Source organism: Camelus dromedarius, chromosome 8 (genome assembly GCF_036321535.1).
Source record: "Camelus dromedarius isolate mCamDro1 chromosome 8, mCamDro1.pat, whole genome shotgun sequence".
Lineage (NCBI taxonomy): Eukaryota > Metazoa > Chordata > Mammalia > Artiodactyla > Camelidae > Camelus > Camelus dromedarius.
Genome location: NC_087443.1, coordinates 68,430,587 through 68,444,640, shown reverse-complemented (window position 1 = coordinate 68,444,640; position 14,054 = coordinate 68,430,587). Strand labels below are relative to the sequence as shown.

The window sequence follows — 14,054 nt, the reverse complement described above, 5'->3', positions numbered from 1 at the left end:
TCCAAATCCTCTTAAAAGCTCATGTGTTCCATAATTAGCTGCAGATTTTAAAAAATAAATCTGGCCGCAAAATCACTGTGCTTGGTTAGGGCCAGACAAGCAAGATCACAACAACCAGGAAAGCCTGGTAGAATGACTTATGAAGTGGGTTTAAGTTGCACTAAGATACATTGGGCAGTGGATTTACAGAAGCAGGTTGGTTGATGACGGTGCTTCTTAACCACCCTTAACGTCTCCTGGTGTTGTATTTCCTTGCTAATATGGGCAAGTACCACTGTCTTCATCTTCCAGATGCGTTCCGGTAAGCTCACATCTCTGCTAGGAACACAGGTAATGCCAGCACGGATTATCAAGAAGGAACTAGATTATTACCCTAACTTCTTAGGTCGAGAGTCATTTTTTGGAACCTCAAATTTTGCAGTGCGAGGCCAACTCCATCATGTCAACAAAGTCAAGAGGGAAAAAATTACAACCAAGCTCTGCTGGTTATTTATGGAAAAAGACTTCCCTGAAGAGCCTGCAGCAACTCATACCAGAAAACAGTGTAGGATAAAAAGACTGTGCCTACTTCACCGAGAAGTGAAAAAAATCTTAGAAACTATGCAATAAATTTTTACAATCCACTCTGGGTGCGTGTACAATTTTCCCTATCACCGAAGTGGATAAATACAGGTTTTATTTTCTTACAGATCTCCCAGGCTGCTTGGAACCTGAATTATATCTTTCTATATTTGGAAGGGTATATAAGCACGCAAACCTCCTCCTATTTATTTTCTAAAGTGCCTCCATGAACAGGATTCCCAGTAGCTCTGTCTGTTTGCAGACATTCATCAGCATGAAAGTAAACACACCACCGAGCACACATTTCCCCGGGGCTACTTCATTCGGAACTAGAGCTCTGGTTTTCGTAGCTGCTTTGTCTAAATATTTTTGGGATGATTCATTCATGGTTTCAAGATTTCAACAGAGGGCATCCCCAGCAGTCCTGACATACCAAGGCACAGAACAAGACCAAGAGGAAAGGAGAGAGTGAAGGCGGTACCTCATGTCTCCATCTGAAAGCATCTCCCTCTGCATCAGAACTAGGCTTCGCCCTGCGATGACAGGCAGTGAGTTTCCTTCTTCTCTGAAATAATAAAAACTCAACATGCTCGGAGCTCAGCAGGGGCAGAAGACTGGCACAGCCCTCCTGGCCCTGAAGGCCTGTGACTGAATCAGCAGTGAGCTGCACGCTGGAGTTTTCCATAGGACCATTCACACTGGGGCTGGGAAAGTCACACTGGCCTCCCCCTTCTCTGCTGACCGGCAGAAATGCCCAGGCGCCACATGGCTGCATCCTCCCCACTCTGGGACAGCTCCCTAGAGAAAAAGTGACTTTCTAGGAACATGGGGTCCCTAGGGGGAAAATCCTGCATTTCCACAAAGATGCAGCCAGTAGCACCATCTTTAAGAGTGAAAAGGTGAAAACAATGGGGAAACAGCTAAGCAGGGGACTGAGGATCAGTAGAATAAAATACTACACAGCTGTTTAAAGTGATGAGCATGCAGACGTGGTCAACCCACCGAAGTGCCAAATCTACAAACGGGGGCAAAACAGCACACGCAGGAATTGCAAAATATGTACCATTACATGTAAGAGAGTGAACAAAAACAGGAAGTGAGTTTATGCTGAATCAAAGAGTTCAAATTCATTAGGTTATTTTTTTCCTTATAAAGGTATTCAAGGTGGTAATATAAGTAATCAAAGAAGATTGACTGGCAAAGAGGCATGCCAAATCCCTTAATTTTCAAATGAGTCATATAAATGTTTTTCCGAGGGTCTTGAATAAAGGGAATGATTCAGGAGTTACTACACTTTCTTGCTTCACTTCTTCAAATGCAATGAGGAAAAGGTTGAACACGGGAAAACCAAATTATTAAGCAGACAGCTCAGCAATGCTTTTCTCAATTTCCTGGTTCAAGGTCATAGTCAACGAAGGGTGTGAGACTGATGAAGCAGAGCCACGCCACCTGCTCTCCCGGGCAAACCTCGCCTGCCATCCTCAGGTCTGTGAAGGAGAGAAAACTGACTCCACATATTCTTTTCTTAAACTCAAGTTTGCAAAACTTCACTTACATTGGGAAACAAAGTCAGTGTAGAAGAGGCTAAGGAGAATTCTCAACCTCCACATTTTCCCTACTTCCCTCTAAAAACAAAACAAAACAAAATATAATGAAAAACCCCAGAGATTTCTGGCAGTAAAAACTGAAAAATGTCTTAAAAAAATCATTCAGGAGAAATAAAGGACTGACTTCTCTTTAAACAGCCTCGAACGGAATGGAAGACACAGTGGTGTCTGTATTGCAGGCTCCAGAAGTTAGAACCGCTCACATGCCCAGTCCTTATTCTCACACAACCGCTTCACCCATCTTTCTCACTCTGAGCTGAGCAGCAGACAAACCCACCCTAACAAATGCACGCCAGGGAGAAAGCCCCGAGCGCCGTTAGGCCTGGGGTCTGAACCTGCAGGGCCCTAATGCACATTCCTCACTTGGGACGACACGTTCCCTTGAGAAGGAACAGCGCTTATTTTCATAGTACTTTCCTATTCCTGGACTTCATTCTACACTAGCGGTGTATTAAAAGTTCCATCACTGTGAAGACCTGGTCATTCACTTCCCTTCCTCACTTCTGTTAACCTCAGAGCTTATTTTTTCCTTCCCACAAGAGCAATAACCTAAAATAACCAGAAGTTCACTACACACGTATGACTTCAAAGTTCCCAGACCCCGTGACCGCATTTTAGAGGTGTGGCTCACTGCTCCTGAAATGGGCACGTGGCCCTCTCTACCAGAAAGCCCATCGTGGGCCCTGCTGAAACGCTGTCCGTATCCCCTCCCTCAGCTGCAGTGGAGCAGAAAGGGAGCAGTTTCCAGGAAGAATTAAACCTGCTGACCCACTTAGGTGGAAGAAAAAACCGCTCTGCTGGTGGATTAATGTGGTTGAATAGCTCAATGCCACTACGGTTGTGGGTGGCACTTGACGGAAGAGGGGGAGCGCAGGACCCTGAGTTAGACCTGGGTCTTGGTCCAGGTCCTGCTGGGTGACTCTGGGTAGAGAGCTTTACCTCTCTGGTCTTAACCTTCTTTAATGGTTACAGGAGGGAATTGGATAAATTACCTTTTAAGGAATCTTCCTGTTTGCAATTATGACTCATGATTTCTTCCGCATCAGGTAATTCAGCAAGCTGACAGCTGCTTTATTTAATTCTCACAAATAACCCACTGAGTAGGTATTCATATCCCTATTATGCAGATGAGGGCACTGAGGCTCACAAAGGTCAAAACACTTGCTCCAGTTGCTCAACTAGGGAGTGGGAGGCAGGGCAGGATCTGAACCTGGGGTGTCCACTTCCTACCGACACTGCTGTCATTTTAAGTGGTACCATCACTGCTTCAAACACAGCATCAAATCTTTACTACTCTTTATAAACCCATTTGGGAGACAGGCATCCATTACTCTGGAGCCTGAATTTGAAGGCTTCCTTTACTGAAGAGTAAATTCCTTGTGTATGTTTTATTTATGTTTTTATTTATTTAATTTTTTTTTTTTTAAAATGGAGGTACTAGGGATTGAACCCAGGACCTCGTGCATGCTAAGCACACACTACCACGGAGCTATAGTCTCCCCAGCTCCCCTGGCCCTTGCCCCAGGTATGGTTTAATGTTCCTTTTCTTTTACAGGACTCAGGCCTGGCCTCTTTCAATCAATGGGTGAGACTGAACAGCTTTCACTCAATTTGGAACATAGTCTTTGGAATGAATTAAGACCTTCCTTCTTTATTCTTTTCTCCAATTCCAAAGCAGTGCTTCTTCTAAACAACTCCCCCCAACCCCTCCCAAAATGAAAAAGGCAGACCACCTGGATCTTTCTCATAATTACACAAACAACACATTTTTTTAAAACAGGGACCTGCTTACAGATAGCACTTACTGGTGGAGCAACTCAAGTTGCAGTCCAGGAGGAAGAAAAATTACAACCAAGTGGCTTTTATGAAACACACTCCAGGAGGACAAAGGCTGGAAAACAAAGATGACACAGAGGAGAAAGCCCGTGTGATCCGAGTCAGTGCCTCAAAAATAGGGAGTTTATCAAGCTTTGAAAACAAGCTTTTTCTCCTGCGCTTTTCACTGGGGACTGGGAAGGATAAACACACCCCTCAGCAGAGACACTCAAGGCTCCACCAAGGCCCTGGGGAAATCTAAGAGTGTGTGTAATCTGTTGGCTACTTTGTTTTTTAGTTCCTTTAATATTGGCCTTGAGCAGAGGTCAGAAAGGAGCCTGATTTCACAGCTGAAGTGTTCCTAGCAGGGGACATATTCCAGGCCACCTGGCAGGGCTTGGTCTCGATTCTGCAACTGCTCCAGGTGGTGCCACCAGGACCAAACTCACCCTGTCCAAGGGCCTCCAGCCACTTTCCCGGACCTGCGTTGCGTGGCCTGGCCTAACCATCGTTCCCACCGTGGCCCTGGCCCCGGCAGGCAGGCTCTTCCAGTCCCCTGATAACCCTGCGGCCTTTTCTCTGACAAGTCCCAACTCCTCCTCCAGCCCTCCCCCTCATCCTTCCTCCAGCCTCCCATAGCTCCCAATACTCTACAATTCAACAATTAGTCATTTCCTGTGATTAGCTATTTTCTGTAGCTGTGCTTAGACATTCAGTAAGAACTTGAGTTCATAACCAGGGCAGGGGCCACATCGTTAACATGGATGGCAGGTAACCTGGGCCATGTGCTAGGGTGACCTTTATACCAAGGGGGATCCCACTTCAAGTTTGCAGATGATATAAATCTTGTTCATAAACTATGGCTCATAAGGAACGTAGACTGTGCACATACAATTGTTCACTCATATGACTGGTTCCAGGACCCCCGAGGATACCAAAATCCTAGGATGCTCAAGTCCCTCATAGAAAATGGAGCAGTATTTGCATATAACCTTATACTTCAAATTTATCTCTAGATTACTTATAGTATCTAATACAATGTAAATTCTACGCAAATAGTTGCCGGCACTCAGCAATTTCAAGTTTTGCTTCTTGGAACATTTCTGGAATTCCCCTCACCTCTCCGCTATTTTTCGATCCAAGGTTGGTTGAAACCACGGGTGTGGAACCCATGGATACAGAGGGCAGATTGTACTTACTTTAAGTCATTGTTTGAAGTCCAAACACTACTAATTTTAAAATTACATTCTAAATGCGTCTTCTTTGTGGTTTTCTGTGCTTCCCAAATTTTTCTTCAATAATCAGGTAAGAGGACATTTTAATACATTTTTATCTTTTAAGAAAAGTGAATTAAAGAATAGTCTGGTTTATTCAGTGCCCGATGAAATGGGAATAAAATGATGCTGCTGCGCCATCTAGTGGCAATGAGACAAAAGAGCGAAGACAAGTCTGAAGGCTTGGAACTGTCTGGGCCGCTGAGTCCCACGCAGGCTTCAGGGAGAAAAGGTGTCTTTCCGTTTCTGGGAATCCTTGAGGTTTCCAGCGGAGGGTGAGGGTCTTCAATTAGAGAGGGATGGGGGTGCTACTGCCCCCTCCACTGCCTCACCTCACTGCAATTCTGACAGCCTAGAGAAGGGAGCTGACGAGGGGACAGGAGGGGACAGGAGCAGCCAGCAAGGCTTCCACATGCTGCACCCACCCCTCTGACGTGTGGGATGCAAAGTTCCAAACACACCACAGACGGGACCACGGGAGAGGCTACAGCACCTGCCAGACGTGCAGGAAAAAAACCAACCCCCGATGCCATATTCAGGCCACCCCCGTTAGTTAGTTATATTTTAGCAAGATAAACAATCCCAGTTAGAGTCCCTAATGCACAGAGGTTAAGTGCAGGATGTCTGTGGGCCAGGTGTGATAATGGACACTCCCTCTCTGCTTCAAATCACACTGAGTCGCAGAGTCCCACCCCATCACACATGAGGTCCCTGACACCATCCAAGTTTCTCACAAGGTCTCGGTCAGCAAAGACAAGGCAGCAGGTGCAAGGGGAACAACAAACGGCAGCAGATATAAACTGCGTCTCCCCTCTGCCCAGCAACAGGGATTGGTGGGCACCAGCCAACTTCAACTATTCCCTGTGGTCCAGGTGCCCCTTTCCTGGTCATCATCCCTTCTTTGGCCTCTCCTTCCACTTGGTCAAAGTCTGGTGGCTTCTACCTTCCAGGCATCTCTGGAGGCCCCAGTCCCCCTCCATCTACACCACCCTCTCAGACCTGGGAAACCACCACAGCCTCCTAACTCACTTCCCCACTCCTCAGAGCCTCCCTCTCCACACTGCAGCTCCGGTGGTCTTGTGGGGCTTTGCAGGGATAATTGAACAAGTTACTCTACAGCTTAAACCCTTTAGTGACATCCCCGTCCTTAGGATTGATCCCAAATCCTTTATGTGACCGGCAGCCAAGCCCTTCTAAAGCCTGGCTCAGCCCCTCTCCCCCGATCTCTGCTCCACCTGCTCCTGGCGCCACTGCACCTCAATTACCCTTTCCATGTCTGCCTTCCCTGCCAGAATGGGGGTGTCTGAGACAGAGGCCATGCTGACCTTGTTGGTCTTGGTCCCGGCAGCAGACCCAGGACCAAACACAGAACCTGGCCGAAAAAGGCGGCAAGAGAGCCATGGTTGAGAGCTCGGCTTGAGAGGCAGGTGGACATAGGTTCAAATCCTGGCTCTCTGTCACTCCATAAATATTTAATGAATGGATGAAATTATGAATTAGTGACCAAAAATGGCATCTCAAGTGGTTAATTTGAAAGCCAGTGACACTTCACTAGATAAAAGAAACTTCCATCCTACTGAAGTGAAAAAAAAAAATGGAAGGAAACATCTAAATTTTAAGGGTATGTTACAAATTCCGATAAAATTTTATTTGCAATGATTGCATCCTCGGTAGGTGGTCGGTGTATCACCTAACACGTGGGGATGAGTCAGATGCCGGGTGACGGCAGAGAAAATAAGCAACTAACATTTCACAACCTGGGCAAGTAAGACATTAAATTGACACCTATTGTAGCTCAGTATTGCTTACTAATTCAACGATCATGTCTTAGAATGCATGCAACTGAAATAAGCAGTTCAGAAAATGGAATCTAATTTAAATACGTTGCAAGGATACTTACTATTTATTTTGATAACATGAAGCCTGATGGCAGTATCAGCCATGCTATAGAAGAAGTACAACGGACTAGAATACCAGAAGATACTCCAGGCTTGTTTACCTTCCCCCAAATTTAAGGGGGTAAACCCCACATCACAGAACATATCCATTTTTGCAAAATAATGGGCCTTTAAGGCAGTGGTCTCCAACCAGGGTACTCAGAGACTTTCCAAGGGGTGCAGACAAGAAAGTTTTGAGTGAATGGACTGTCAGATCCTCTATTTCCACTTGTAGTTTTCCTAAAATTGGTCTGCCTGAGTATGATACCACCTCCCCTTTCTCAGTCTCCCATCTCCTGCTACATAAAAGCTGGGCAGACTTCTCACCCACCCTGGACCTTAGATGACGTTGAAACCTCCACGTCATCTAACAAAGGGACAATTCACACATCAGTATCCGTGAGTCTCCTTGAATCTGACACCGTGCTGTGCACAGGGGCTTCCTACTTATACAAGAGTCTGATAAGGGTGAAAGGAAAGAAACAGGGCTATTCGGGGCCACATTGGGCTGTTTCAGATCCAATTACATGTTGAGAAAATACTGAAGAAATATATGGAGAACAGAATGAGGGTAACGTGACTCTTGTCTAATGACTTTGCCTCTCTCACCCCCTGATTATTCCTAAAGACACTATCACCCTCACTTGAGCGAGAGCCCTGGGAGAGCAAACCAAGAAGTTATTCAAGGAGGTAAACACAGCACTGGGCTCTGTGCCCCTTCCTCCCACCTTCCTTCCTTCTTTGCCTCCCTATCCATCCATCCATCCACTTGAGAATTAGAATTCAGAAGACGGCAGCCACGGGGGTGCCTAACAGCAGTCGCTGAACTGAAAAAACGGCCTCAGACCTTTCATTTAGACTGATGGAAAGCAAGTCTGGTGTGGCTGACTGGTCTGACAAGGAGAACTGGCTTCGTCAACTAGATTACTCAGCACACTAGATTACTCACACAAATGAAGGAGCTACAAGTGCAGCTCCTGAGGTCTTAAAAAATATACATATTTTAAATAACCATCTCTTGGTTCAGTCAGCTCTTGTTTTGCCACCCCTCCCCATTATATATACATCAAACAGATTTTTTTTTTAAGTCTGACTTTGTTCACCTCTTTTTGAAACTCCTACAGCTAATCTCATCTTCAAAGTAGTAAAATTTTACTTTGCCAAACAGGACTATGACCAGAAGAAGAATCTTCATGTGTGAGGTATCTGTGATGTTTGTCAGCACATCAAGCTTTCCTACTTTGGTGAGGAACACTGTGCCTGGCATCATTATGCCTCCCTGATTTCCGTAGCATGGTACATGAGCTTCAGATACTCTATAAATGATCCCGAAGAGCGTTGTATCCGTCAGTTTAGGCTAGGTTATGATGCAGTAACAAGTGATTCCAATATCCTAACAACAAGAAAGCTTTATTTCTTGATCATCCTGAGTATATAATATGTATTGGCTGCTGCCATGTTTCATCTTTTTCATTTGTGATTTAGGCTGAAGGGGCAGGTCCTATTTGGGACATGGTGGTGTCACAGCAGCAGAAAAGAGCAATGGTGGAACCACCCAATAATTCTTAGAGCTTCTGCTCAGAACTTGAGCACGTCACATGTGCTCACATTCCACTGGCCAGTGCAAGTCAATGGCCGAGCCAGACACCAGTGTGGCTGAGATGCACATTCCTTCTCCAGGTCCCAGAGGCAGGGGCAGAAAATATTCTGAATAATATCATCCAACACGGGAGCTTGTCTTTGCCACCAACATCATGAACTTCCTCAGAGCTAGGACCTTGGCTTTGGCCTTGAATCGCCACCTTTCAAGAGGTTTTTAATCAAGAAAAGGGGAAGAACATAAAATGAAAGAGTGGAAGGGGCAAAACTGTTAGATCCTAATGACTGATTTGATGAGGAGCAGAGGTGGAAGGCAAGTGTCAAGACAAAGACAGGAGTCAAGGATGACTTCTAGGATTCCAGCTCGGCTGGCTGATGAATGATAGTGACAACAACTGAGGCAGAGAACAAAGAAGGAGAGGAGGTTTAGGAGGAGAAAGGACCAATGTATAAATAATCAGCATCTAACTTAAAAGCATCTTACCCAAAAAAAGGGATACTGACAAATGCTCATTAATGCTTTTTTAATTTTCTTATCTCTATTGGAACAGTTTGGGTTAAACAAGTTGCCTTTAAGTGAAAAAGGAACAGGTTTAATTAACAGTTGTTAGAGAAGTTTTGATAAAGTCTTTTTGGTGTATTTCCTAGAAACTGAAAAAACCAAAATGTCTCTCAGGGCTGAATAATAATTTCTTTTCTAAGTCAGGTAATTTCCAATTCTTTATTTTCAATGCAGCTGAAGAAGGACCTAATTGCGTTGTCATTTTTTGGCAGAGAACTTGGAAGGAATTCAAAGAATTAAGCGACATTATTATAACAAAATTCCTGCCATCCCATGTATTTATTCATGGTTTCTCAGTGCTTCTATCTCTAAAAATAAAAAAGGTGATACTGAACTCTTTCGTATTCTAATACATATTATTTATCCATTTATTCATAAACTAGCTTTTTAAATGCCCTTCCAGTCCATTATAAATTGCAGTCTCAATGCAATTTTTATTTAATAATTATTATGATGAAAAATGACTTAACAGCACTAATTTATCAACATGTATTTACTTGGATCCATGGTTAATAATAAACAGTAACTTAGTCTAGGAGGAATTTCTTTTAATGGAAAAATGTCTTCAAACTTAAGCATGCATACGTATGCACACATATAGGTCACAGAGATGTATGAAGAGGTGATTGATGAATGACTTTCAAGCGACCAAATCTATTACATCAGAATAAAATATTGTAGGGAGAAACCATGAAGAAAAGAGTTCAGTGGGGAAAAAGAAATAACATAAAAATTCTAGATGTTACAAGACAGCTTGTTCATGTACATTTTTAATGGATAAAATTACTAAGGATTTAGATTTCACTGGATACACTTAAAGAGATGATTTTTAAATACCAGTATTTACAACAAACAGTTTGTTTTCTGGAAAGTACAACAAAAAGCTTTACTGAGACTTACGAAATGACTATTACACAATTTCTGTTTCTCTTTCACTTAGAGGCAACTTGCATAACCCTAATATTTGGAGAGATGGGAAACCTGAGATACTACATCCTTTGCAGCTATTCTGACAAGAAATTTATATGTCGCCTTAAAGTATAGGAGAGGGTGGGTAGTTTTACATTATTTCAGGGGCACGTGAGCAAAAACATTTGAAGGCCACTGCTCTAAAGGGTCTGCTCTGGGGAACGGTTTAGCCTGGACCACTTAACCTCGTGGCTTTGGAAAGTTTTCAGGACATGGAGCTGTATTTTCTGGTCATCTCATCAGATATCCTTGGCCCTAAATGGCTATGATGCCAATGGAATTCAGGTCCAGGATGCCGGCATCTTCTCACTTTTCTGAGTCTTGTTTGGGATGATCTGACCCAGGGCTTCCTGTGGGATGCTGTAGGGAGCCAGGATGCCCCTCATCATCAGCTCTACCCCTCCTGAGCGCTGCTTGGGAGCACTCCCTAACCTTTATCCCTCTCACTGTCCCTCTTACGTGGGGCTTGGCATAGGAGCTTCTAAGAAGTCTGATGCTTTTGATGCAAAGACCTCTCCTGCCTCTTGCCAGGAAGCCCCACTCACTGCCCCTCCATGATCAAGGTTAAGAGCAGGTAAAGGGCTCCTCCACATCCCTGCAGCCCTACTTTTAAATGGAAAGCACAGCAGAGTGAGTGGCATTGGTACCGTTTGGGTTCTCATCTCAGCTCCATCATTTATAAACCGCCATCAGCAAGGGAGGCTACTAAGCCTCTTAGCGCCTCAGTTCACTTACCTGCTAAATAATGGTAATAGAACCATCTCCTGGGACTGTGAGGACTACATGCAACAGTGAGCTGGCATACAAAGGCTTAATAAATGAAGTTATCATTATTATTATTAAATGTAAAATTTAGAATTTAAAAAGTGAACTCCAGAAAGGAAACGGAAGGAATAGCAGACAAGATGCTCCCCCCTTCAATGGAGTACCACCCTAAAACCTCCTATGCCACCAATCCCAGATTCTGCCTTTCAGCCAAGCCTGGTCCCAACTTGCAGTAGAAGCCCATCTCTGCCCTGCAGGAAGTTGGCCGCAAATCACCTCTGACAGGGCCAGCCCCTCACTCCTGGACAGCTGCCATCTAGATGCACAAAAACTGAGCAGAAGACCCCCAGGGCTTGGGTCCCTTACACCTGGGCTTGCCCTGGAAACATGGGAGTGCTCATGGGAACCCCATGTGTTGTCACACACAGCTAGCAGGATTCTGTGCAAATCTCCCACACACAGCATAGACCTTCTGGAATGCCCGCTTTCCGCATGGGTGGGTGGAGATGACAGAGGCATGGCAGGCTGCCCCAGGGTTCCTCTTTAACTCAGCAAGGATGGAAGGAAACTTACCCGAAGAGCGATGGGACAAAAGAGGACCGATCTGGCTTCGCATCAACTAAATCGTTGCTTGCTGAATCCCCAGCCCCCTGCTCCACAACAGAGCTCTGATCGTCTGCCATCTGCAAGGAAGAAAGCCAATGAGAAAATTGGTACCCAGTGGCATCACTGGCCTCATGATATTTTTAAATAACACTCACTTGGTGACACAATTTTTAATTAAGCCTAGAGATGAGCAACCCTGCATATTTGGACTCCAGGGTTGCTGGACCAACAAATTCATTCAAATGCTTGAGTGCCAGCTCCGTTTCAGCCTCATTTCAGAGACTGGGTACACAGCGGCCAAGAAAGCAGAGTCCCTGCCCCTCTGGGAGCTTCCAATGCAGCATTCACAATTGTTAAATGTTTCCTGTGTTGGAGAAGCTGAGGAAGGTCCATCAAGGTCTGCAACAATAAGAAACTTCTCCTGAACTCCTGAACTCTTCTGCTGGCATCACTCCAACTCAGTTCAAAAACAGCAGCGACCTGGGGCATAAAGCGCTCCTCCTGTTTCAGACGATTTTACGTGGTTCTACTAAAACAGATCCCCATTGAATTATTTTCCTGCTCAAGTCTTCAAGAGGTCTCTAAAACTGGAAAGTTCAAATCTGAACTCCTTGGATTTTAAGGTTCTTCATTATCTAGTCCTGGAGTCGACAGCAAGCTATGACCCACCAACAGTTTTAATAAATAAAGCTTTACTGGAACACAGCCACACCCATTCATTTATACATTGTCTGTGGCTGCTTTCCCACCACAAGCAGAGTTGAGTAATTGTGACCGAGAGCCTATGGCCCCAAACACCTAGACTAAAGAGGTTTTCCACCCCCAGATCTAGGAGAGCCAGCAGCCAATAGGACCCCCTACTCACCTACTACTCCCTCTACTTTGAGAAGTAAAAACAGCAACAATAAGAACAGAAACTCACTTTGATTATTCGCTGTGCTAATTGTTTCGTAAGCATGACCTTATTCAATACCTCCCCCAAATGCTGTTAGATCAGCCCTGTGATGACTATCTTTTGACAGATGAGGAAGCTGAGGCTAGAAAAGCTTAGTAACTGGTCCCAGGCTAAGTAACCAGCCAACTAGACTAGGATCTGAAGCCAGCAGCAAGCACTGAGAGCCCACCCCTCACATCGTACCACTCAGCCTCCCAGCACCCGAGCGTCGCTGGGCCCACTGGGCTCATTTCAGGCCCCATCAAGACTCTTGGTTCTCCCTTTCTGGAAGTCACCACCCATAACTTTCCTGGCCATGCCATCTTTGCCTGGCTGGCTAGTTCTCAATCTTCAGAATTCAGTTTAATGGCACCTTTGCAGGGAGAACTCCGTGGTTACAACTGCATCACCAGCTCCCTCCCTCCCCTCCTTCCCTTTACATATGGCCCTTGTATTTGTCTTGTTTATTTGCACTCTACTTATTGCTTGGCTCCAACACAACAGTGCAAGTTTACTATGGCAGAGGCGAGTGGCACACAAATGGTACTTGCTAAATAAATATGCATCGAATGGAAAACTGGGAGAAACAGACGCCCCAGGGGAAAAGGATAAGCTAAAAGTGATAGAGGCTGTTCTAGAGTCATTTCTCCGGAACCAAGTCCTGTTTCCTTTCCCGTAAAGGGACTGGCCTTCGGTAACAAAGGGAAGCCTCTCCAGACTCCTGCCGGTCTCAATCTCTGAGCAACCGTACAGAGCGGGCCACGGTTGGCAGATGCAGGTCTATGTTCCTATCAGGCCCTCCCAGGGATGTCTTCATGTGGCTGGAAAACAAGAAGGCAGACAGAACACACTTTGCCCCAGGGCACAGGTAACGGCTTTTGGAGGTGGGCAGAAGGAATCCAGCTGGGGGAGACGTCCAAGATGACAAAGCACTGTCCTTGTGGCCTGAAGCCCCATGTGTCATCGTCATGTCACCTTACAGCTTATTTAGGCCTGAGCTGGGCAGTGAGGAGAGGAGAGAGGGAGGGTGAGTCCTGCGGCCAAACCTCTACAAAGATAGTGAGAAGTCCCACGGCCATTCTGTTTCTCAACACATCGTGAACCTCCCACTGTCACCACTAGCCTGTTTCCGGTTGGGAGGCAGTAAGATGTTGCAGATTAGGACCCAAAATGTTTCTCGAAAACATAGATAACCCTAACACCAAAGGAGATGAACACGATTCCAGGCATGAAGGAAACACTCGATCGTTTTTATTTCATCTCCTTTATACAGCCTTACTTTTCACCATGGAGCTTTATTAGCAAAGCACTGAAATATTTTCAAAGTCACAAGTTAACATTATACCAAAGTCCACCAGAAAAAGACACTAACTTTGACATGTGGTGTTGAAGCTTTGAGTCTTTTAACAAGGCTAATCTTAAAGA

At 45.1% G+C, this 14,054-nt stretch overlaps 1 protein-coding gene across 2 annotated transcripts in view; it reads right to left on the bottom strand.

Moving 5' to 3' along the window:
• The window catches only part of CASP7 (caspase 7), a 34,491-nt gene that overhangs the window by 16,712 nt on the left and 3,725 nt on the right, over positions 1-14,054 (bottom strand). For both annotated transcript variants that reach the window (XM_010983223.3, XM_031461790.2), the window contains exon 2: positions 11,663-11,772. In XM_010983223.3, coding sequence (XP_010981525.1) covers positions 11,663-11,772 — 110 coding nt within the window. The remainder of the gene's footprint in view (positions 1-11,662; positions 11,773-14,054) is intronic.